The sequence below is a fragment of the Salvia splendens genome, unplaced genomic scaffold (genome assembly GCF_004379255.2).
Source record: "Salvia splendens isolate huo1 unplaced genomic scaffold, SspV2 ctg936, whole genome shotgun sequence".
In the NCBI taxonomy this organism is placed as follows: domain Eukaryota; kingdom Viridiplantae; phylum Streptophyta; class Magnoliopsida; order Lamiales; family Lamiaceae; genus Salvia; species Salvia splendens.
This window is the reverse complement of record NW_024599624.1, coordinates 1-20,814: the sequence shown is the minus strand read 5'-3', so window position 1 is coordinate 20,814 and position 20,814 is coordinate 1. Positions and strand designations below refer to the sequence as shown.

Genomic DNA, 20,814 nt, shown 5'->3' with positions numbered 1-20,814 from the left:
AATACCCAGAGGCACCGATTGTATCAATTTATATGGGCTCTCGATGAGAAATACGACAAGGTCAAGAGGGAAATCTTGAACATGGAGCCAATTTCCAACAGCAAGGAAGGCGTACAGCCTGGTCAGACGAGAATCCGTGAACGAGAAATTGATGAATCCAGAGCCAACAGCCCCCACCGATATTGGAGTTGGATTAGGGGCTTTCGACCGAAATCGAGCACAGAACCCTCCACGCCACCACCACCGTCCCGAAACTCAAATTATCGAAGGGATGAAGATAAAAGCAAGCTAGTGTGTACCCATTGTGGAGGCAAAAAGCATACGAAAGATACATGCTTTCATATTCACGGTTTTCCGGAGTGGTACGAGGATATGAAGAAGGCCCGACAGGCCCGGAATGCCAATCGAACAGCAGTGGCGGTGGACGAGCAGCGGCGGCGACCACAGTCGGCAACCAAGCTACCTACACCGAAAGTCCGGCGGGCACAGCAGAGCCTACCGACCGCGAGCGGCGAGAATAGATCGGAGGACAAGGCTATAGCCTCGGTTTCGATGGCTAGGACATGGTCCGAAGGTGAGACAACGGAATCGAACACCACCGGCGACGATTTACCGATGGCGACGGTTCCCATGGCGGCGAGGGATTGTAGGATAGTGGAGCGGCGGATGAATCCTCACCAAATGAGGGTTACCTGTTATCAATCCTTCTATTCTTTTGAAATTTCAAACCAACCCCAAAAAACACCCCAAATCACCTAAAGCACCACAGCCCCAAAAAGCCTCCGATAAAACACCCCCAGACTCCAGAAAATTTCAAACCGACCCCTACCCTACCTACAAATCCGAAATTAGCCCAAACTTCCCAAAAATAACCAAAACAGTCCCCAAACTGCTAAGACCTTGCAAATTGCACCCCATTATCCTATATCTTTCCAAACTCAGATCCCGACTCAAAATTCATTTGACGCCTTAGCCTGTTCATCCACTTCCACATCCGGACCAAAGATCCACATTGGATTTTTGACTGTGGGGCTACAGACACAATGTCGTTCGACGCCTCTGATTTCATAACCATATCCAAATCAAATAAAACCTTTGTCCAAACCGCCGGTGGGGACTCGCTCCAGTTCAGGGGGCATGGCACAATCAATATTTCGCCAACTCTGCGCCTATCTAACTGTCTTTTTGTTCCTTCATTATCCCATAAGCTTTTGTCCATTAGTCATGTAACCAAAGAGCTTAACTGTAAACTACTAATGCAACCACACTTTTGCATGTTACAGGATATCAAGACGGGGACGATAGTTGGGCGTGGCACTGAGCGAAGCGGACTGTATTATGTGGACGAGATAGCCCAACAGAGTGTTGCGATGCTTTCTCACGGACTGGCAGACAGACAGGCTTGGCTTTGGCATCGTCGGTTAGGACATCCATCCATAGGATATTTTCGTCTTCTTTATCCTAAATTAGCTATATCTATGCAATCTTTTCATTGTGAGACTTGTTTACTGGCCAAAAGCCACAGACACTCTTTTAAGTTGAACAATACTCGTATGAAATCTCCTTTTGCTTTGATCCATTCTGATGTTTGGGGTCCTGCCCCGGTTACTGGGGGTCAGGGTTTTCGCTATTTTCTCCTATTCATTGATGATTATTCTCGTATGACTTGGGTTTATTTTTTGAAAAATAAGTCTGATTTTTGAAAAATTCACTGAATTTTATAGCCTAATCCAAACTCAGTATAATCACTCCATCCAAATTCTGAGGTCAGATAATGGGGGGGAATTTGTCAATACAAAAATACAAGATTTCTTTCGGGATAAAGGCTTAGTTCACCAAACCTCTTGTGTCTACACTCCGGAGCAAAATGGGGTAGCAGAAAGGAAAAACAGGTATATCCTAGAAATAACCCGAGCCCTTCTAATTGAATCCAACGTAAAAACTTTTTGGCCTGAAGCTATAGCTACTGCAGTATACTTGATAAACCGATTACCCACTGGAATTCTTGAGTTTAAAACTCCTTTTGACGTTTTCTCCAAACATTTTGAACTGCCATCATCTTTGTCTCTTGAACCCAAGGTGTTTGGCTGTTCGGTCTTTGTCCACATCCCCAAACAGGAACGTACCAAATTTTCACCATGTGCCCTCAAATGTGTCTTTCTTGCTATGGAAAAAACCAAAAAGGTTACAGATGTTATGATCCAGCCACTCTCCGTATGCATACCACCATGAACTGCGACTTTGTTGAGGGGGAGTACTTTTATAGCCAATCTAGTGCTCAGGGAGAACCAACCAGACAATAGTCCCGATAGTGAACTACTAAATTGGCTACCTTTACCCACTCAAGGGAGAAACCGGATAGGGGGAGAGCAGCCAGAGCCAGAGCCAATCCCTGTCATAGACGCTGGTCCAACAGAGGACGTTAGCAGCACCGCCGGGCCGTCAAACCCCACTAGTCAGAACGTGGAGTTAGGTGACACTCATCAACCGTCAACCCCGTCTTCGATTCCTGAGGTAAACAGTTCCGATATGGATATTGTACTTCCTGAGAATACTAATGAAACCAGGACAATGGAGACGACGGTGAAACTAGCGGAGAGATAGAGAGTCATATGACTTGCCCATGCGAAGCACTAGGGAATTCCTCCCCGACGGTATTCACCGGATTGGAAGGGAAGAAAGGCCAAATATGCAATAACCAATGTTGCACAGGGACAACTCTCCGAAATGGCCAGGGCATTCGAAGCAGCACTGTATGAGAAGAAGAAAATCCCACAGAAGTTCGAGGAAGCTGTGAAACATAAACATTGGAGGGAAGCCATGAAGAAGGAGATAGATGCTCTCAAAAAAAATGGAACATGGAGAAGTGTACATTGCCTCAAGGAAAAAGACAGTAGGATGTCGATGGGTATTTACGATCAAAAGAAGAGCTGATGGTTCAATCGAGAGGTACAAGGCGAGACTTTGGCCAAAGGATATTCACAAGTATATGGGGTAGACTATGAAGAAACTTTTTCACCAGTGGCAAAATTGGATACCGTTCGGACTTTACTGTCTGTAGCAGCATGCAAGGATTGGCCCCTACACCAGTTCGACGTTACAAATGCCTTCCTTCATGGAGAACTCGAGGCAGACAAAGAAGTATATATGGAAGTCCCTCCAGGATGTTCAGCTGAATTTGGAACCGGACAAGTATGCCGTTTGAGGAAGACGTTGTATGGGCTAAAACAGTCCCCAAGGATTTGGTTTGGAAGATTCTGCCAAGCAATGTTCAAACTAGGATTTAAGCAGAGTCTGTCAGATCACACACTCTTCACAAAGAAGAGAGATGATAAGGTGACATGTCTGATCATCTACGTTGATGACATGATCATCACTGGAGATGATGTTGAAGAAATCCAGAGTCTAAAAGAGAACTTGTTCAGAGAATTCGAGATGAAGGACCTAGGAGCACTGAAGTACTTCCTTGGAATTGAAGTGTTAAGGTCCCGACGCGGAATTTTCTTGAGGCAGAAAAAATATGTCTTGGACTTGTTGGCAGAAACAGGCTTATTGGAGTGTAAGCCCGCAGAAACTCCCATGATTTCAAACCATGGATTGAAAATAGAAGAAGGAGCTGACCTAGCTGACAGAGAAAGGTATCAACGACTAGTAGGAGGCTTATCTACCTTTCACATACTCGGCCGGATATCACATATGCAGTTGGCGTGATTAGTCAGTTCATGCACAAGCCACAGGTCGATCATATGGAAGCTGCCTTAAGGATCGTTCGATATTTGAAAGGAACTGTGGGATATGGAGTGTTTCTAGAAAAAGGAGAAGATCTGGAGATCCATGGATACACTGATGCTGACTGGGCAAGCAATCCAGTCGATAGAAGGTCGACAGGGGGATATTTCACATTCGTTGGGGTAACCTCGTTACTTGGAGGAGCAAGAAGCAAAAGGTAGTAGCTCTATCTAGTGCTGAAGCCGAGTTTCGAGGAATCAAGAGCGGACTCACGGAAATAATATGGTTGAGGAGATTATTGACAGAAATTGGCTTCCCACCTACACGGAAAAGTCGACTATTCTGTGACAACAAAGCAGCAATCAGCATTTCAGAGAATCCAGTACAACACGACAGAACCAAACACGTGGAAGTCGATCGCCACTTCATCAAAGAAAAACTCGAAATGGGTATCATAGAGTTCCCATTTGTTAGATCTGAAGAACAATTAGCTGACATACTAACCAAAGCAGTCCATCCAAAGATTTTCAAGGGAATACTGAGCAAGTTGAATATCGGAGATACCGTTACTCAACTTGAGGGGAGTGTCAAATTACATGAATTAAGGAGAGGAGATTAGGGAATCATTGATTTGATATCAATACCCTAAAATAGATTGATATGTAATTAATTGTTTTTCCTTAGTTAGGAATTATATTGTTCTATATATTGGGAGATTGTAATACATACAAATCAAGCAATAAGAATTACCGATTCATTCTCTCAAATATTTTCCTCTCTTCATTATGCGTTGCCACAACATCGCCTCTCTCTCGATTACCATCGATAAGACATTTGAGTTTCCGACGACATATATATCTTCAATTTCTGCTTCAAGTATATGTACACACCTTTTCCCAAATTAAATAAAACCACAACTCCTGCGATCGACAGACAAACAATGGGTACAATATAATCTAACCAATGACTATTTGATTTTGAGCTCCTAGTATTTTTTTCACCAAAATTCATATTTTCCATCCCGTCATTGAGATGTGCATTGAACTTTTCATCTACACGTGCTTCAAGAGATGTTATTGAGAGCAAAATCATGAGAAATAATTGCTTCATACGAGTATTTCGGAGTTTTTTTTATGGGAGTTAGGTGTTTATGTGATTTTGTTTGGTAAAAACGATGACGTGACATGTATGATATTTATGGGGGAAACTATACTAATTCCTTGTGGGGAGTAATTAATTTTACAATGAATGTTATATTGTGATGGAAAGGAATAATTCTGGCAAAATAGTGTAGCCAGCATGCTGATATTTATGTAGCTTGATTCCATGGCAACCTTGATACTCATCTCATAACTAGGGTTGGAACGGTACGGTATACCGCGCCGAAATGGACATACCGCATACCGTACCGTACCGTGCGGTATGACCAAAAACCATACCTTTACCGAAAAGTCGGTATACCAAAATTTAGATATCGTTACTGTACCGCTTTTGTCGGTATACCGTACCGTGATTTCGGTATACCGCGGTATACCGTGATTTCCGGTATATACCGCAATTGCGGTATATACCGTATTTGCTGTATACCGTGTTATTTGCGGTATATACCGCAATTGCGGTATAATGCGGTATATCGTGGTGTATACAAAATGCATACCTTTACTGTACCTAAAACTGTCGATACGGTATGATATTGTACCGAAAAGTACGGTATACCGAAAATTCAGTATTTTCGGTATTTTTTCGGTACGGTAAGTGCGGTATTTCAATATATTTTCCCTGCCCTACTCATAACAAATGTCATATTTTCCTTTTTAATTTATCACATAAAAGATGTCATATTTTTTATTTTTTCTATAAAAAGTTTTCTCATACATTAAATATAAATATACTATTTTGTGCTTAAAATATGCAGCAACCCAAACATTCACATGTTTATTTTTGTTCTTCTATTTTCTTTTTCAACAATTTCATCTTTTTTTTCCTTTTCCTTTTCCTTTTTTTAAAAAAAATCTAAAAACTACATAAATCAGTTATAACATTATTAATTATGATTATCATTTTAAAAATATGATAAGCTGAAAAAATGTTCAATTTTTTCGAAAAAGAATGAAAACGTAAAGAAATGATAAAAAAAAAAGAATGAAAATGTTGACAAATAAAATGGAAGAAAACAATCAAACTCGGTTGTTGCGTGTGTATCAAATACTACAACAATAGTATATTTTGCTATTTGGCACAACTGAGGATGCAAGTTCGAGATGAATAATAGTATTAATATGTGTAAGTGATTTATGTGTGATAAAAGGAAGAGATTTTATTCATATAACTAGCATATCTTTACAGACTAATGTACCGGTTCTTTTATAGGTTAGACAATGGCTAAATATGGTAAGACTTCTCCCCTAATTCTTCTTTCTAATTATATGGTAATCCCACGATCTTTGAGATCTTTCTTGATCACTACTTCACTCATTTATTTCTTTCTAACACTTTCTCTCAAGTTAAGTAATGAGATCACCCATTCTTAACTTGCCCAATACTTCGCAGAAGCTTCTTGAATCCACTTAGTCAGGATATCAGCCAGTTGGTCTTCAGACCTCACAAATGGGAGCTCTACTATTTTGGCTTCTATGTTGTCTTTGATGAAGTGTCTATCCACCTCGACATGCTTTGTCCGATCATGCTGAACAGGGTTTTTCAGATATACCGATTGCTGCTTTGTTATCGCAGAACAGTTTACATGACTTTTGTGACTTTAGACTTAGCTCTGTCATTAGCTTTTTCAGCCACAGAGTTTCAGTCAGACCACTCTTGATTCCTCGAAATTCAGCTTCAGGACTAGATAGGGCAACTACCTTATGTTTCTTGCTCCGCCAAGTAACAAGATTACCTCCAACAAAGGTGAAGTACCCTACAGTCGATTTTCTGTCATTTGAGTTCCCTGCCCAGTCGGTATTTGTGAACCGTGGATCTCCAAGTGTCCATGATTTTCGAACATGACTCCATGTCCTGGTGTTCCCTTTAGGTACCTGACAATCCTCAGAGCTGCTTCCCAGTGAGCTGCTTGAGGTGCGTGCATAAACTGACTGACCACTCCAACAACATATGCGACATTAGGTCTGGTGTGGGATAAGTAGATCAACTTCCCAACCAGTCGTTGGTATCTCGTACGGTGAGTAGACTTAGTTCCTTCAATTATCTGTAAGTTGTGATTCTGTGCCATAGAAGTATCAGCTGGTTTGCAATCTAGCATTCCAGTTTCTGTTAACAGATCAAGCACATATTTCCGCTGGCTGATGAAGATCCCCTTCTTCGACCTTAGTACTTCAATCCCCAGAAAGTATTTAAGTAGGCCTAGGTCCTTCATTTGAAATTCTGCAAAGAGATTCTGCTTTAACTACTTGATCTCGTCGTCATCATCTCCTGTGAGGATCATATCATCTACATAAATGATTAAGCATGTAATTTTCCCTTCTCTCTTCTTCAGGAACAGAGTTTGATCAGAGTTGCACTGATTGTATCCATACTTCTTCATCACTTCAGTGAACCTCCCAAAACATGCCCTAGGAGATTGTTTTAGCCCATACAATGTCTTTTTTAGTTACAGACCTTCCTTCCTTCAAATTCGCCAGAGAAACTAGGCGGTGCCTCCATGTAGATCGACTTGGACAGCTCTCCATGTAAAAAAGGCATTTGTTACATCAAATTGGTGTAGTGGACATTCCCTGTTCGCCGCTGTGGAGAATAGTACCCGAATATTACTCATTCTTGCCACTGGGGAGAACGTTTCAGCATAGTCGACTCCTTATGTCTGAGTGTACCCCTTGGCTACTAACCTTGCTTTATACCGTTCAATAGATCCGTCTGGTCTCCTCTTGATGGTAAAGACCCATCTACATCCCACAGTCATGACCCCATCTGGCTTCAAGCACACTTCCCATGTCTTATTTTTTATTAGGGCCCTCATCTCTACTAACATTGCCTCCATCCAGTGGGCAATTTTCATAGCTTCTTCTGTTGTTCGAGGGAGCTCTTCTTCCTCATTGTTGTGACATAATAGAGTAATTGTGTAATCGACAAATGAAAGAACGTAAGGAGACACAGAATTTATGTGGTTCATCAATTGGCTACGTCAACGGGCAAAAATGGAGAACAAATTGTATTATTATTGCAGTTACAGATTTCAGATCTAAGATCACGATCACAGAATTATGTGCTCTACTCACATATAAATAAGCACACATGAGATCATATCCTAATTCGGAAACATAATCCTATCCCAATTAGGAAACATAATCATATCCCAATTAGGAAACAAATTCAAGGCATACTAACAAATCTCCACCTTGACTTGAATCCTCCTTCCAAATGCATCATCATAATACCAAACAAACAAACTTCTTCATCCTTGCCCCAAATTTGCCCTCCACGGGCAACTAACAGCTCATGACATCAACATTACGCAAATCCAGCAAAATTTTGTTCAAATTTTCCAGATGATCCCAAAGGGGCATACCTTCCTGCATGCGTAATCGAAACAAACGCTGCTTCAAGATCAACTTGTTGGTTAGAGACTTCGTCATGTATAGACTCTCCAATTTCGTCTAAAGGGCAGCAGCAGTCTCCTGATCAGCAACTTCGATGATAACATCGCCACACAGGCACAACACGATGGTCGAGTGGGCCTTTTCGTCTAAGGTTGTCCACACCTCATCATCCTCCATTGCCTTCTTTGTTTTGAGCGGCGCCCACAAACCCTGTTGCTTCAGCAGGGATCGCATCTTGATCTGCCATAAGCCAAAACTATTTCTCCCAGTTAATTTGTCGACCTTCACGTTCAGAGCAGACATCTTGACCGATTAACACAGGAACCCTAACAGATGCGGAATTCAAAATCCTAGTCTGAAAACCAGGCTCTGATACCAGTTTGTTGTGACAGAATAGAGTAATTGTGTAATCGATAAACGAAAGAACGTAAGGAGACACAGAATTTACGTGGTTCGCCAATTGGCTACATCCACGGGCAAGAACGGAGAACAAATTATATTATGACTGCAGTTATAGATTTCAGATCTAAGATCACGATTATAGAATTATGTGCTCTACTCACATATAAATAGGCACACATGAGATTCTATCCTAATTCAGAAACATAATCATATCCCAATTAGGAAATATAATCCTATTCCAATTAGGAAACAAATTTAAGGAATACTAACACTCATAAAGGACAGCTTCAAATGCCCTGTCCATTTCACTCAAATTTGCTTTAGCTAGATTTTCCATAGGATACCGGCTTCTTGAGCTGGTTCTTTCTGGACTATATCTTTCTTGATCACTACTTCACTCATTGATTTCTTTTCAACAATGTGGCTTATAAAATGTAATTTTTTTCTTTTTATGCAAAATTTCTAAGTCAGATGTAATAGAGGAAATTAATTTTTGTGTGAAACCTTCCTTACTCTCTCCCAATGGCGAAACTACATAAGTGCATGCTGAGGTTATAACTTGGCCTTTCATGGTATATTAAATGAAATAAGGATGAGAGTGAAATGACATTTTTTTTGCATTTTCTTTGCAATTGCATTCATTCTCTCCTTCATTCTCTCCTTCATTCCATTATTCCAAGTAAATGAATAGAATTGAAGTAGAAACTGTAATTACTGAACAACGTAAGTAAGTGGTGTTACAGTTATTTCTTTTACAATTAATTTTCATTAAACACAATAAAAATAGTATGAGGAGTATATACTGGTAGTTGATCAATACCGGTTATTCATGATAAATTTTGATTATGAGGAGTACAGGGGCGGAGGGAGGGTGGGGCCAGGGGGCCCATGGTCCCCCACTAATTCTTAAAAAACTTAGGGGTATTTTAGTAATTTCACAATAATTATAATTTATAATAAACATAATATTAGAGATAGGTTTCAGCAAAATATATATGAATCGTGCCTTTTAATTTAGCGTATTCATTCTGCCGTTCCAATCCAAGTATGAATTTAGCGTATTCATTCTGCCGTTCCAAGTCTGAAATCTGGTAAACTAGAACTAGGTATATTCAAAACCCAAATATAATTCAATTAAATTTTCTACATAGGTTGTTTTTTGTTTGGCTGCAATAATAATTCAAAGGGGGAGAAAGAAGATAGCTTATGTAATTCAATGGCTACGGACTACGGTGGTTCTGTAGTTGGAATTTTATAACTCCAATTCTTTATTTGATGTGTGTGTTAATAGTTTTGCATACAGAAAATATCAAATATTTTGAACTTAATCAGTGTTGACTATTTTTGTAGGTATATGGATCGTTATTTCAAGAAACTTTCTTCCGTTGATTCTTCATCAGTTGAACCTTCACTTCTTCAACCTCAAGAATTATTGAATGAAGATAAAAGTAAGGTTGATTTAGAGAATCTTCCAAGTGATCCAGGAGAACGACCTGATATAATGAGTTATCCACCAAATTTAATAGAACAAGTTCGCAGAGCTTACTTACTTAAAGGTCCATGTCAACCACGTAATCATGATTTTCGTCCTACAGTAGATGGAAATCGAAAACGTAAATTTGTCTCACATTGGTTTGATGAATTTAAGGATTGGTTGGAATATAGTGTTACAAAGGAAGCAACTTTTTGTTTATATTGCTATCTTTTTTCAAGACTCCACGGAAATGGACAAGATGCTTTTGTATCAGGGGGATTTACGGTCTGGCGCAAGAAAGAAAGATTAAGAGATCATGTTGAAAACCATAAAAGTGCTCAAAACAGGTGCAGATTAGCATGTGAGGATTTGATGAATCAAGCCCAACACATTGAGGTCTCTTTGGCAAAACAGTTAACACAGTCTAAGCTTGACTACCGCCGCGATTAAATGCAACGATTATTTCTCTTCGTTATCTTATAATGCAAGGATTGCCTTTCCGCGGTCATGATGAGTCAGAAGAATCATTAAATCAAGGTAATTTTCTTGAGTTCTTGAAAGTTATTTCTTCTTGCAATGAAGAGATAGCTAGTGTTGTGCTTAAAAATGCTCTAGACAATATCAAACTTACATCACCAGATATTCAGAGAGATATTATAAATGCATTTGTTGTTAAGACAACGAAAGCTATTGTACATGATATGAGAAGTGAATTTTTCTCCATATTAGTTGATGAGTGTCGAGATGTATCTGTCAAAGAGCAAATGGGTGTTGTGGTGCGATATGTGGACAAGAATGAATGTGTTATAGAACGTTTTCTTGGTGTTGTTCATGTTAGTGATACAACTGCAACCTCACTTGAGAAAGCACTTGATTATTTGTTATCTACTTATGATTTAAGTATATCTAGTTTGAGAGGTCAAGGATATGATGGCGCAAGCAACATGAGAGGAGAATTCAATGGGTTGAAGAGTTTGATACTCAAGAGAATTCAATGGTTTCTACAAGGAAACATGAAGTTTTTCCAATGGTTTATTCATTAGTTAAGTTGTCATTGATCTTACCAGTTGCCACTGCATCAGTAGAAAGAGCCTTTTCAGTAATGAAGATCATCAAGACTTCTCTACGTAATAGCATGGGAGACCAACTATTGAATGATTGCTTAGTTCCTTACATCGAAAAGGATGTGTTTGTTAAAGTTACCAATGAAACTATTATGCAGCGGTTTCAGAAGATGAAGAATAGAAGACAAATGTTATGATGTGATTGCATTTGACTTTTACATTTTGAACCTTATAATTTAATTTATGTAATTTTTTTTGAAGTTTAATTTTGTACCCCCATTATGAAATCTCTGGCTCCGCCACTGGAGGAGTATTATTTAAAAATCTAAACATAATATTATCTGCATCAAATATAGTATCTCTCTCCCTTTAACTATCTTTAGCTGAAAAGTAAAGTAACTAAATTCAGACCAATCTCAATTGTATTCACAAAAATAGAATAAAAATAAATGCGTAAACAGTCTATCCATTCTTAGATTTTTCAAACATACATGCAAAATCCCGCCCAATCAACGTTGCAGAAATACATCGCAAAATTTACCAAAACACCCTTCATTTTCCCCTTGTATTTTTATTTCCATCTTCCGCAATTTTATTGTAGATTCTGTTTTTGAGTTCGAGCTTCCCCAAAGTCACAGACTCACATCACTTTCTCTCTCACCTCAGCTATGGCGGATCCTTCCCAAATCGCCTCGGCTGATCCGCCGCTAGCTCCGCTTCCATTGCAGCCGAATGAAAATTCCGAGCCTGCGACTCCAGTTTCAAGCAGTAGCGACGGAGGAGGCAGTAATTTGGAGAATTTTCCTCAATCCAATGGCGTTCCGGTGGAAAAATCAGCTAATCGGAGAGTGGAGACACTGAGGATCTCAGATGATCAATTCCGCCGGCGCTCGCCGAGACTGGGGGAAAATGCTGGAGGTGAGCGCTTCGTTAGGGAGGCGAGTTCTCTCAAATTGAGTAGTCCAGATAAGATATATCCGCCGCTTAAGAAGCATAAAGGTGGAGAACAGGTTTGGTTCTTCGTCGGTGAGCCAGTACCCGATGACGAGGCTCGCCGCAGGTGGCCATGGCGGTATGAGGTAGCTGAGGTAAGTAAGTGCTACATTGTTTTTAAGCTTTAATTCGGCTCTTATTTAGGTATGTGACGAGGCTCTTATTGAGCTCTGGATTTCAATTTGCAATTCATTTCGGAGATTTATGTTAGAGGATTTGATTTTTGCGATTTTTGATTTTTGATGTAGGGAAAACAAAATAATGGGCAATCACTGAAACGTAAGTAAGTGATATATTGCTATTAAGCTTCATTTTTTCGATTTAAGATTTTAGTTGATGTATTTTATTGTTTGTCATCCACATTAATGATGTTGCACCTTTTGCAGGGTTTATGATGATGATGAAGATGATGATAAACTTATTTCAAACGTAAAGTGTCACTATTTACATGCTGAAGTAGCGAAGATTATATTTGAGCTCAGTGATTGTGTTTACGTCAAAGTAAGTTTGCTATTAACTTTTTTACAGGCACGTATTTCAATATGTCATTAACAAATTTATCGTATTCTGAACATCAAAATGTGGCAAACCATTTTATTGCAGAACATTCATATGAATGTAAATAAGCTAGTACAGTTCAGTAAAAGATTTTGTCAAATGTAGCTTGTATTATGCTAAAGCACTAGTTAGTAAGAAAAGCCAAGCGTGTTTTGTGTTTATATGAATCAAGAAATGTTGTAGATTCATCGCTGCAGTGTACATGCACATACTCGTTCACTTGAACTGATCTTAGCACTGAGGCTGGCATTAACCTGATATGAATAAATTTGTTTTAAAAACTATAATGCAACTGGTTTGAGATTAGAGAAGTTACTAAGGGTGCATACTTGGTGTGCCTCGAACCCTGACGTTTGAGGTCCTCAAATTTCCCGAATCATATGCATTTCTCTCTTTTCCCTTACTCCTGTTGGAAACTATATCATATCTAAATTTGAACATTTCATATAATATTGACACGAAAAAACTCCGAAATCTCCATCCATGGCGGTTATAACTTGCTTGCAAAGTTGATTAATTATCTCATCATTTCATTGCTGGAATAGCTGTAGTTCCATTTTCCTATTCTCACTGATATCTTTTCAATAATTATAGGGCCCAAAGGGAGGTCCTAATTACGTTGGCAAAATTCTAGAATTTTTTGAGACAATGGATGGCGAAAACTACTTTAGTGTTCAATGGTTCTTTAGAGCAGAAGATACGGTGACAAAATGATGCTTTTCTTTACTCATTGTCGCCTCCTTAGTCCCTCTTTCACATCCTTCGCTAATTAGTTTACCTTGCCAGGTTATAAAGAAAGATGGAAGGTCACATGACAAGAAACGGTTATTCTACTCTACTCTCGTGAACGACAACTTGTTAGACTGCATAGTTTCAAAAGTTAAAGTTGTTCAAATAAAACCAAATGTATGTCTGAAATTCCAAGCTAAACAAATATAGTACAATTTTATGCTACTAATTTGTATGTTTGTAACCTCAATACTGCATTTTAAGGAGGGAGACATATTTTTGTTCGATCATCTTTACTCCCTGTTGCATTCGAGTCTAGTTGGGTCTTGTATTAAAAAGGATAGACACCAAAGTCTGGTGAAACTTCACAGATGAAGAGTGACAAAAACATGTCTCTTAAATTGGTTGATTACATTCTTGTACACATATGTTATTGACATCCATTTTATTGTAGGTTAATTTGAAAGATAATACAATACCACCTTGTGATTATTATTTTGATATGAAATACGATGTCGACTACTCAACTTTCAGCACAATTTCAACAGGTACTCTACTATTTTGCTTTGAAAATTTTAGAAACCCATAATTGATGTGTTTTTATGGCTTGATACGCTTATTACTTTGCATGAATTTTTTGTGTGGGGTTCTGGTAAGGACTCCCCGCCTACCTTCAAGACTACATCGTGTGATGTCACCTATGAAAACTTCCTAGCGCATTTCCGTACTCTGTTTTTAGTTGGCACATTAGGTTTCTCCAAATCCATTTTAAAACCACGTAAGAAACTACAGTAGCAGACACAATCTCAAAATTAGACATACTAGATTTAGTTCAAGTGGCTTTGTACTGAAACTTCAATTGCAAAAATCTTCTAAACAGTCTTGTGCTTGTGCAAATAGGTTCTAATAGCATACTTGATTTACTTTCCGAGTTGGCATAAGTCAAAGATCTCATGAACTAGTTGTTAAACTAACTGAAGATATACAATCTAGATACAGTAGTTAATTCATTGAATGAATGATCAATTGTGTTATAATTTAGTTACCGTGAGTTGTTACATGCCTAGCTATGAGAAATAACCACTTCATTTCTACCTTTCTTCTTTCAATTCATGCTTCAAAATCTTAGTATGCTGTAAAGCAAACAACATAGTCAACCATTTTAGCTCCCATTTTTGCTGATCTGACTATATGACCACCTACATACTATTGTATTAATGCAGACAGCGACAGTCAGTTATTTCCTCATCCTTTGATGATGCCATCCAACAGAAAATGCGCTGCTTCTAAACCTGCCACCAAGTCTTCTGTGGATGGAATTTGTAAATCTGAGCTAGCATTACTGGATTTGTACTCTGGCTGTGGAGGAATGTCTACTGGACTGTGTATTGGCGCTAAAGCATGTGGCTTAGATCTTGTGGCGGTAGTTAGCAAATTTTTTCAACTTTCAGAAATACGGGTTGTAGAAATAGTATTTATGTTTAATGGTCAAGACTAACTTCCATGTATGACAGAGATGGGCTGTCGACATTGATGAAGCAGCATGTAGGAGCTTGAAGCTGAACCATCCAGAGACACAAGTTGTGTATTGAGTTTTCTTTCTCTTTAAATTGAAGTCCCCAGTTTATCAGAAGTATTTGTAGTATTCAAGTGTCTCATTGAACAGACAAGGAATGAAGCTGCAGAAGACTTTTTTGATTTATTGAAGGAATGGGATCGCATCTGCAGAAAATATGGGAAGTATGAACAGAAAGAACTCAGGTTAAAGATTGTTAGAGAAGCTGATAATGCTAAAAATCAGAATTGAATCAAGAAAGTTCGTGTGAATATGAAGTGGCAAGGCTGGTAGATATATGCTATGGTGATCCCTCTGACTCAGGGAAGCGAGGGCTTAAATTTAAGGTGCAATTATCTTATTCATGCTTGACTAATATGGTAATATAGTTACTCAAAGTGACATGGCAGTAAAGTTACAGAATAATCATTTAAAAGGAGCGAGGAACTTTATTGTTTTGCGGTGGCAAGCGGGTTCAATTATAATGATAGTATTCATCATCTAAATTGCTACTTGTTGAATACATAAGTACATGCCGACATTTAATGTCATGCTTATATTCTTTTAGGTGCGCTGGGTTGGCTATGGCCCAAGTGATGATACATGGGAGCCAATTGAGGGCATGGGGTACATTTCCAGCTAGATATAATCAGCAGTTACACAGTATTCAATGTAGCTATTTAACTGAAAACTTCTGATATGTTTATTCTGCTTTTCTCTACAGAAAATGTCCAGATCACATAAGAGATTTTGTACAAAAGGGAATAAAAGCAAAAATGCTGCCTCGTCCGGTATGTTTACTTTGTTTGTGAAGATTACACATGCACCCTAAGGGAAGAAAACCAGTTTTCTGATGTTCAATAAAATATGTTCAATAGTTTGCTAGGAAATAGTATATTTTTGAATAGTCATGTAATTTCTTTAGAAAATAAACACCAAAAATATGGTTCAGAAAGTAGATAATTCCATGCTTATAAGTTTCTCAAGTAAAAAACACATCATATATTTCCCAATGCTCAACTGGAAAAGAAGTGCATGGTGAGCTTCAATACAAGTTTGCCTCATTCAAGACTGTTTATTTGACACTATTCTTGTGGAATAATTTGTGCCATGCAACCATTGTATGCTTAAAACATACTACTATTACCATCTAATATACCTGATCCATATGCTATCTACTTAACACAGGGAGATGTTGATGTAATTTGTGGTGGCCCTCCATGTCAAGGAATTAGTGGCTACAACCGGTTCCGGAATTTTGATTCTCCTCTTGAAGATGAGAGAAATCGCCAAATATTGATTTTCATGGATATTATTGAATTCTTAAAGCCAAAGTTTGTTTTAATGGAAAATGTTATTGACATCTTGAGGTTTGCCCATGGCTGTCTGGCAAGATATGCTATAAGCCGGCTGGTTAGTATGCATTACCAAGCAAGGGTTGGGATAATGGCTGCTGGTTGTTATGGGCTTCCTCAATTCCGCTTACGCGTTTTCTTATGGGGTGCTCAGCCTCTTGAGGCAAGTATTATCGATCCTAATCTTGGTACTTCTGGCATCCCTTGTGATTTGGATGACTTCCTATTTATTTTAACTAGAATATCTTGGATATTCATCAACTATGGATTTTCCTGTTCATGTTGTATTAACATATACTCCGTATATTGATTATGTTAAAAGCATGTTTCTTTATGTATCTACATATTCAACCTTCCTCCTTACCGGCCATCATATCATGAATTATCTCATGACTTAAGGCTTTAGCTAGTTTATTATCATTATTACTCTTCAGTTGTAAATTTACTAAACTTGCAAGTGACTATCATTTTATTGGCAGGTGCTACCCCAGTTTCCTCTTCCATCACATGACGTGGTGATCCAGTATGGATTTCCTAGCGATTTCGAGGTACTAAACATTTTTAACACGCGGCTTTTACTATGTAGTAACCCACTAAGTATCTACTTATAATCTGATTCCGTATTGCAGCGAAATGTCGTCGCTTATGATGAAGGAAAATTCCGCGATCTAGAAAAAAAAATTCTTCTCAGTGATGTTCTTTCTGATCTTCCTCCTGTACGTTTCATTTGCTGCCCACTTTGATTAATTCTGAAATTTGATAAACTGACTTCCTTAATTTCTATTTTCAGGTTTCAAATAATGAGAAACGGGAGAATATTCCACTCAGAACAGAACCTGAAGCAGAGTTTCAAAAGTATATCAGAGCAGCTAAATGTGGTAGGTCATTTATTGTCTGGTTTTCAATTCACTCTTACGTATAGATACTCTGCTGCCTAACCTGACTTTATCCAACAACACTAGTTTGAACTAATTTAATAGGCATTTCAAATGAAGCTTGCCTCATATGAGGTTTTAAATAAATAAATCCTCAGCAACTAATTGGCTGGTGAACTATTGCCTTGCTAAAAGCCTCATTGAACCTAAGAGATTGGAAATAGCTGCTAGAAAATGATATACTAACAAATCAATTGGAATATTTATCTGCAAAAAGTATAATTCCATGCTTCCTTATCTCAAAAGAAAAAGGAAAAGAAAAATCGAGTACTTCCTTATATGCATGAGACCAACCTAATAGTGTTGGAACAAAAAGTTTGGACTAACTTCGTTCTTCCTCTCTCTCTAGATATGACTGCTTCACCTTCCAGTAAAATAACTAAGCACAAGAATCCTGTTTTGTATGATCACCGGCCTTATCCTCTGAATGAGGATGATTACATGCGTGTCTGTAAAATACCAAAACAAAAGGTTAGAACAGTGGGATTCTCTCCCATACATTAGGCATTCTGGTTTTGATTATGTACTTCACTCGACAGGGGGCAAATTTTAGAGACCTCCCAGGCATTGTGATTGGGTCTGACAATGTAGTTCGCCGAGCAAATGAGCAGGACTTGATGCCATCTGGAAAGCAATGGGTAATGCTTATAAATTAGTCAAGCTCAGGCCCCAAATTCAATATATCTAAAATTAAACGAAGTGAAGTCTTTGTCATGTATGATAAATGTGTGTGAGTTTGCTATCAACACTTGATCTCAGCAATCTGCATTGGCAATATAAGTTGCTAGCTTTGCTTTTGATTGACATCACTTTGTTTTATAACTTGCATGAGACTAAATGAATATTACAAGTGTGATGCTTCTTAACACACTCTTGCTATTTCACTAATCAGGTGCCTGACTATGCCCTTAGTTACCGTGATGGAAGGTCCCATAAGTGAGTTACTACACATGGAGTTGCAGTTTAACTCAGTTTTTTTATCCTTTCTTCTATTCATTTACTAACAAGATCGTCTCTATAATCGAATACTGCAGACCATTCGGACGACTGTGGTGGGATGAAACCGTACCAACTGTTTTCTGTTATCCAGACCATCGCTCGCGGGTCTGCATCTTTTACCTAGTCTTCTTGATTCAGTTCCCAATAGTTTAGCTAATTATCTTTTTTCCTTGTATTTTTTGTTGAAGGCTATTTTGCACCCGGAACAAGATAGGGTCCTCACTTTACGTGAATGTGCAAGACTACAAGGCTTCCCCGACTACTACATGTTCACTGGAAGCTTGAAAGAGAGGTAAGTCTTAATCTCGTTAACTTACTAGTTTAGAATGTTTTGAAAATGAGTTGTGTATGGTAGTAAGCAAATTTAGAGTAAATCTCTAAAAAAAAGAGCATTGAATTGAAACTGATTATACTACTTAAAATAATCATACTTGACTTAATCACATAACAAACTGCCCCTTCATTCTTCTTGTCATTTATCTGTCTTTGTTCATCTACAACAGATACAGTCAGGTTGGCAATGCAGTAGCCGTTTCTGTTGGACGTGCTCTAGGATACTCATTAGGCATGGCAGTACAGAGACTGAGCGGAGACGGACATCTTCTCACTCTTCCACCCAAGTTCTCCCATTCTACAACCGTTGAGTTGCTATCGTTGCTCAACCAGTGAGTATTCATTCTTGGGTTGTACACTGGACAAGGAGACGACGCGCCGTCCCTCCACAATTGGTGCCTTGTATGACATAAGTAGTAGGAACGCATCATCTGTCTTTAGCTGCAAATGAGTCTATCTTATAACTAGTCCACATTTATATGAAATAATTGCTAATATGTACTCCTAATGAGAGCTGCAATTGTGACACTCTCGTGGATTATTATGTTGTATTACTACTGGAAAATGTATCATTTGTACAACTAGAATAAGGATTGGTGTATTTATCTATTCATTGTTCCTTTCTCGGACCAGAATATGAAGTTGCTTATTTGACCAGAGAGTTAGATTTCCGACCAGAATGCAAAAATTTGATACTTCCTCCATCCCATTTGACCAGAGAGTTAGATTTCCGACCATAATGCAAAAATTTGATACTTCCTTCATCCTATTAAAGATGACTCACTTTCCTTTTTGGTTTGTTCCAACCAAGATGACCCATTACTTAAAATGGAAACACTTTATCTCTATTTTATTCTCTCTTACTTTACTCTCTCACTCAGCACACAAAATAAAACTACATAAAATCCCGTACCGCTTAAGGAAGGGGTCATCTTCCTCGGAATAGAGGGAGTACTTCTTTGTTCAAATATTGGCTGGCCGGCCATACTCATAAGAGATGCATTTTGGTCTAAATGAAATACTATCATATACTAGTATTTATTATTAATTCAATTTGGCAGATTATATTATTTTGACTAAAGTCTAAAATTATTCCCGTACGTTAGCTCAAAAAAAGTTTTGGTCCTATACATTAAGTGCTTTTGGCCCAAAAGAATATGTTTTGGTTCAAATTTAATAGTTCTGTCAAATATTAACTGTCAATCGCGTTTAAAAGTCCAAAATTAATTTTGTAAATTTGCACAAAAAAACCTATTCGGTCTTATATATTTTAAGTTTGTTGGCTTTTAATCCCAAAACACTCATATTTTGGTTTATACTTAACTCATTAATTAGGTTAAAATGTGGTTGACCGTTAACTATTTAATAACTACTTATTATATATAGATTGAGACATATTGATTAGTATCAAAAGATAACACACGTAATATCAAAAAGTTATGCTTGACAAATATAAGAGACTAATTATGAACTTTAATCTATTACTCCCTCCGTATTAAAAAAATAGAAATATTTGAAACGATATAGGTTTTAATATACAATTGATAAAGTAAGTGAGAATAATTGGTCAAGTAAGAGAGATAAAAAAAAATGAGTAAAGTAAGAGAGATGAAGAGAAAAAGTAGTGAAAGTAGAGTTAGTGGATTGTAGGGTCCATGTCCTAAAATAGAAAGATTCTAAAATTTCTATTTTAAAGGAACGGTCCAAAATGAAAATAGTTGCTATTTTAAAAACGGAGGGTTTATTTTTTTCTCCACTTTTTAGTTAGGCACACTGGTCATGATCACAGTATCAGGTTGGTTAATAAAAACTTGTATTTCGGCAATTTATGGGATAATTACATCATTCATTTAAAAAGTTTCGCAGTTATTTCAGGTTAGTAAAAAAAATTCAAGTTAATACTCCCTCCGTCCCGTGCTACTCGCACGTTTGCTTTTCGGCTCGTCACAAAGTCCTTACACTATTTATAATTTAAGTTAGAATTAATGCATTTAATTAATATGTTAGTTTAAGTTAAGAGCTCTTTTATTAAGTGATGTCTCATTACACCTAAAATTCTTTTTTAATTACACAAAAAAATCAATCCCAAATTTACGGCCTAAAATGAAAAGTGCGAGTAGCATGGGACGGAGGGAGTA

General features: G+C 38.0%; 2 protein-coding genes across 2 annotated transcripts; both read left to right on the top strand.

Moving 5' to 3' along the window:
• Positions 1 to 10,035: 10,035 nt before the first annotated feature.
• LOC121791839 (zinc finger MYM-type protein 5-like) lies at positions 10,036 to 10,605 on the top strand. Its single transcript, XM_042189663.1, has one exon. It carries the CDS (start codon positions 10,036 to 10,038, stop codon positions 10,603 to 10,605), a length of 570 nt encoding a protein of 189 aa, XP_042045597.1.
• A 1,236-nt stretch (positions 10,606 to 11,841) lies between these two features.
• On the top strand, positions 11,842 to 19,311 carry LOC121791838 (DNA (cytosine-5)-methyltransferase CMT2-like). Its single transcript, XM_042189662.1, is given in 22 exon segments — positions 11,842 to 12,307; positions 12,461 to 12,495; positions 12,599 to 12,713; positions 13,365 to 13,472; positions 13,557 to 13,676; positions 13,954 to 14,047; positions 14,723 to 14,922; positions 15,014 to 15,079; positions 15,166 to 15,292; positions 15,295 to 15,401; positions 15,623 to 15,681; positions 15,779 to 15,845; positions 16,243 to 16,572; positions 16,889 to 16,957; positions 17,039 to 17,125; positions 17,200 to 17,287; positions 17,694 to 17,815; positions 17,884 to 17,982; positions 18,237 to 18,280; positions 18,379 to 18,448; positions 18,532 to 18,635; positions 18,847 to 19,311. Coding segments are annotated over 22 exon segments (2,697 nt in total). The 5' UTR covers positions 11,842 to 11,887; the 3' UTR covers positions 19,013 to 19,311.
• Positions 19,312 to 20,814: the final 1,503 nt, after the last annotated feature.

Coding starts and splice junctions, on each gene's coding strand:
- LOC121791839 (XM_042189663.1), top strand. CDS start 10,036: ATGGATCGTTATTTCAAGAAACTTTCTTCCGTTGATTCTTCATCAGTT.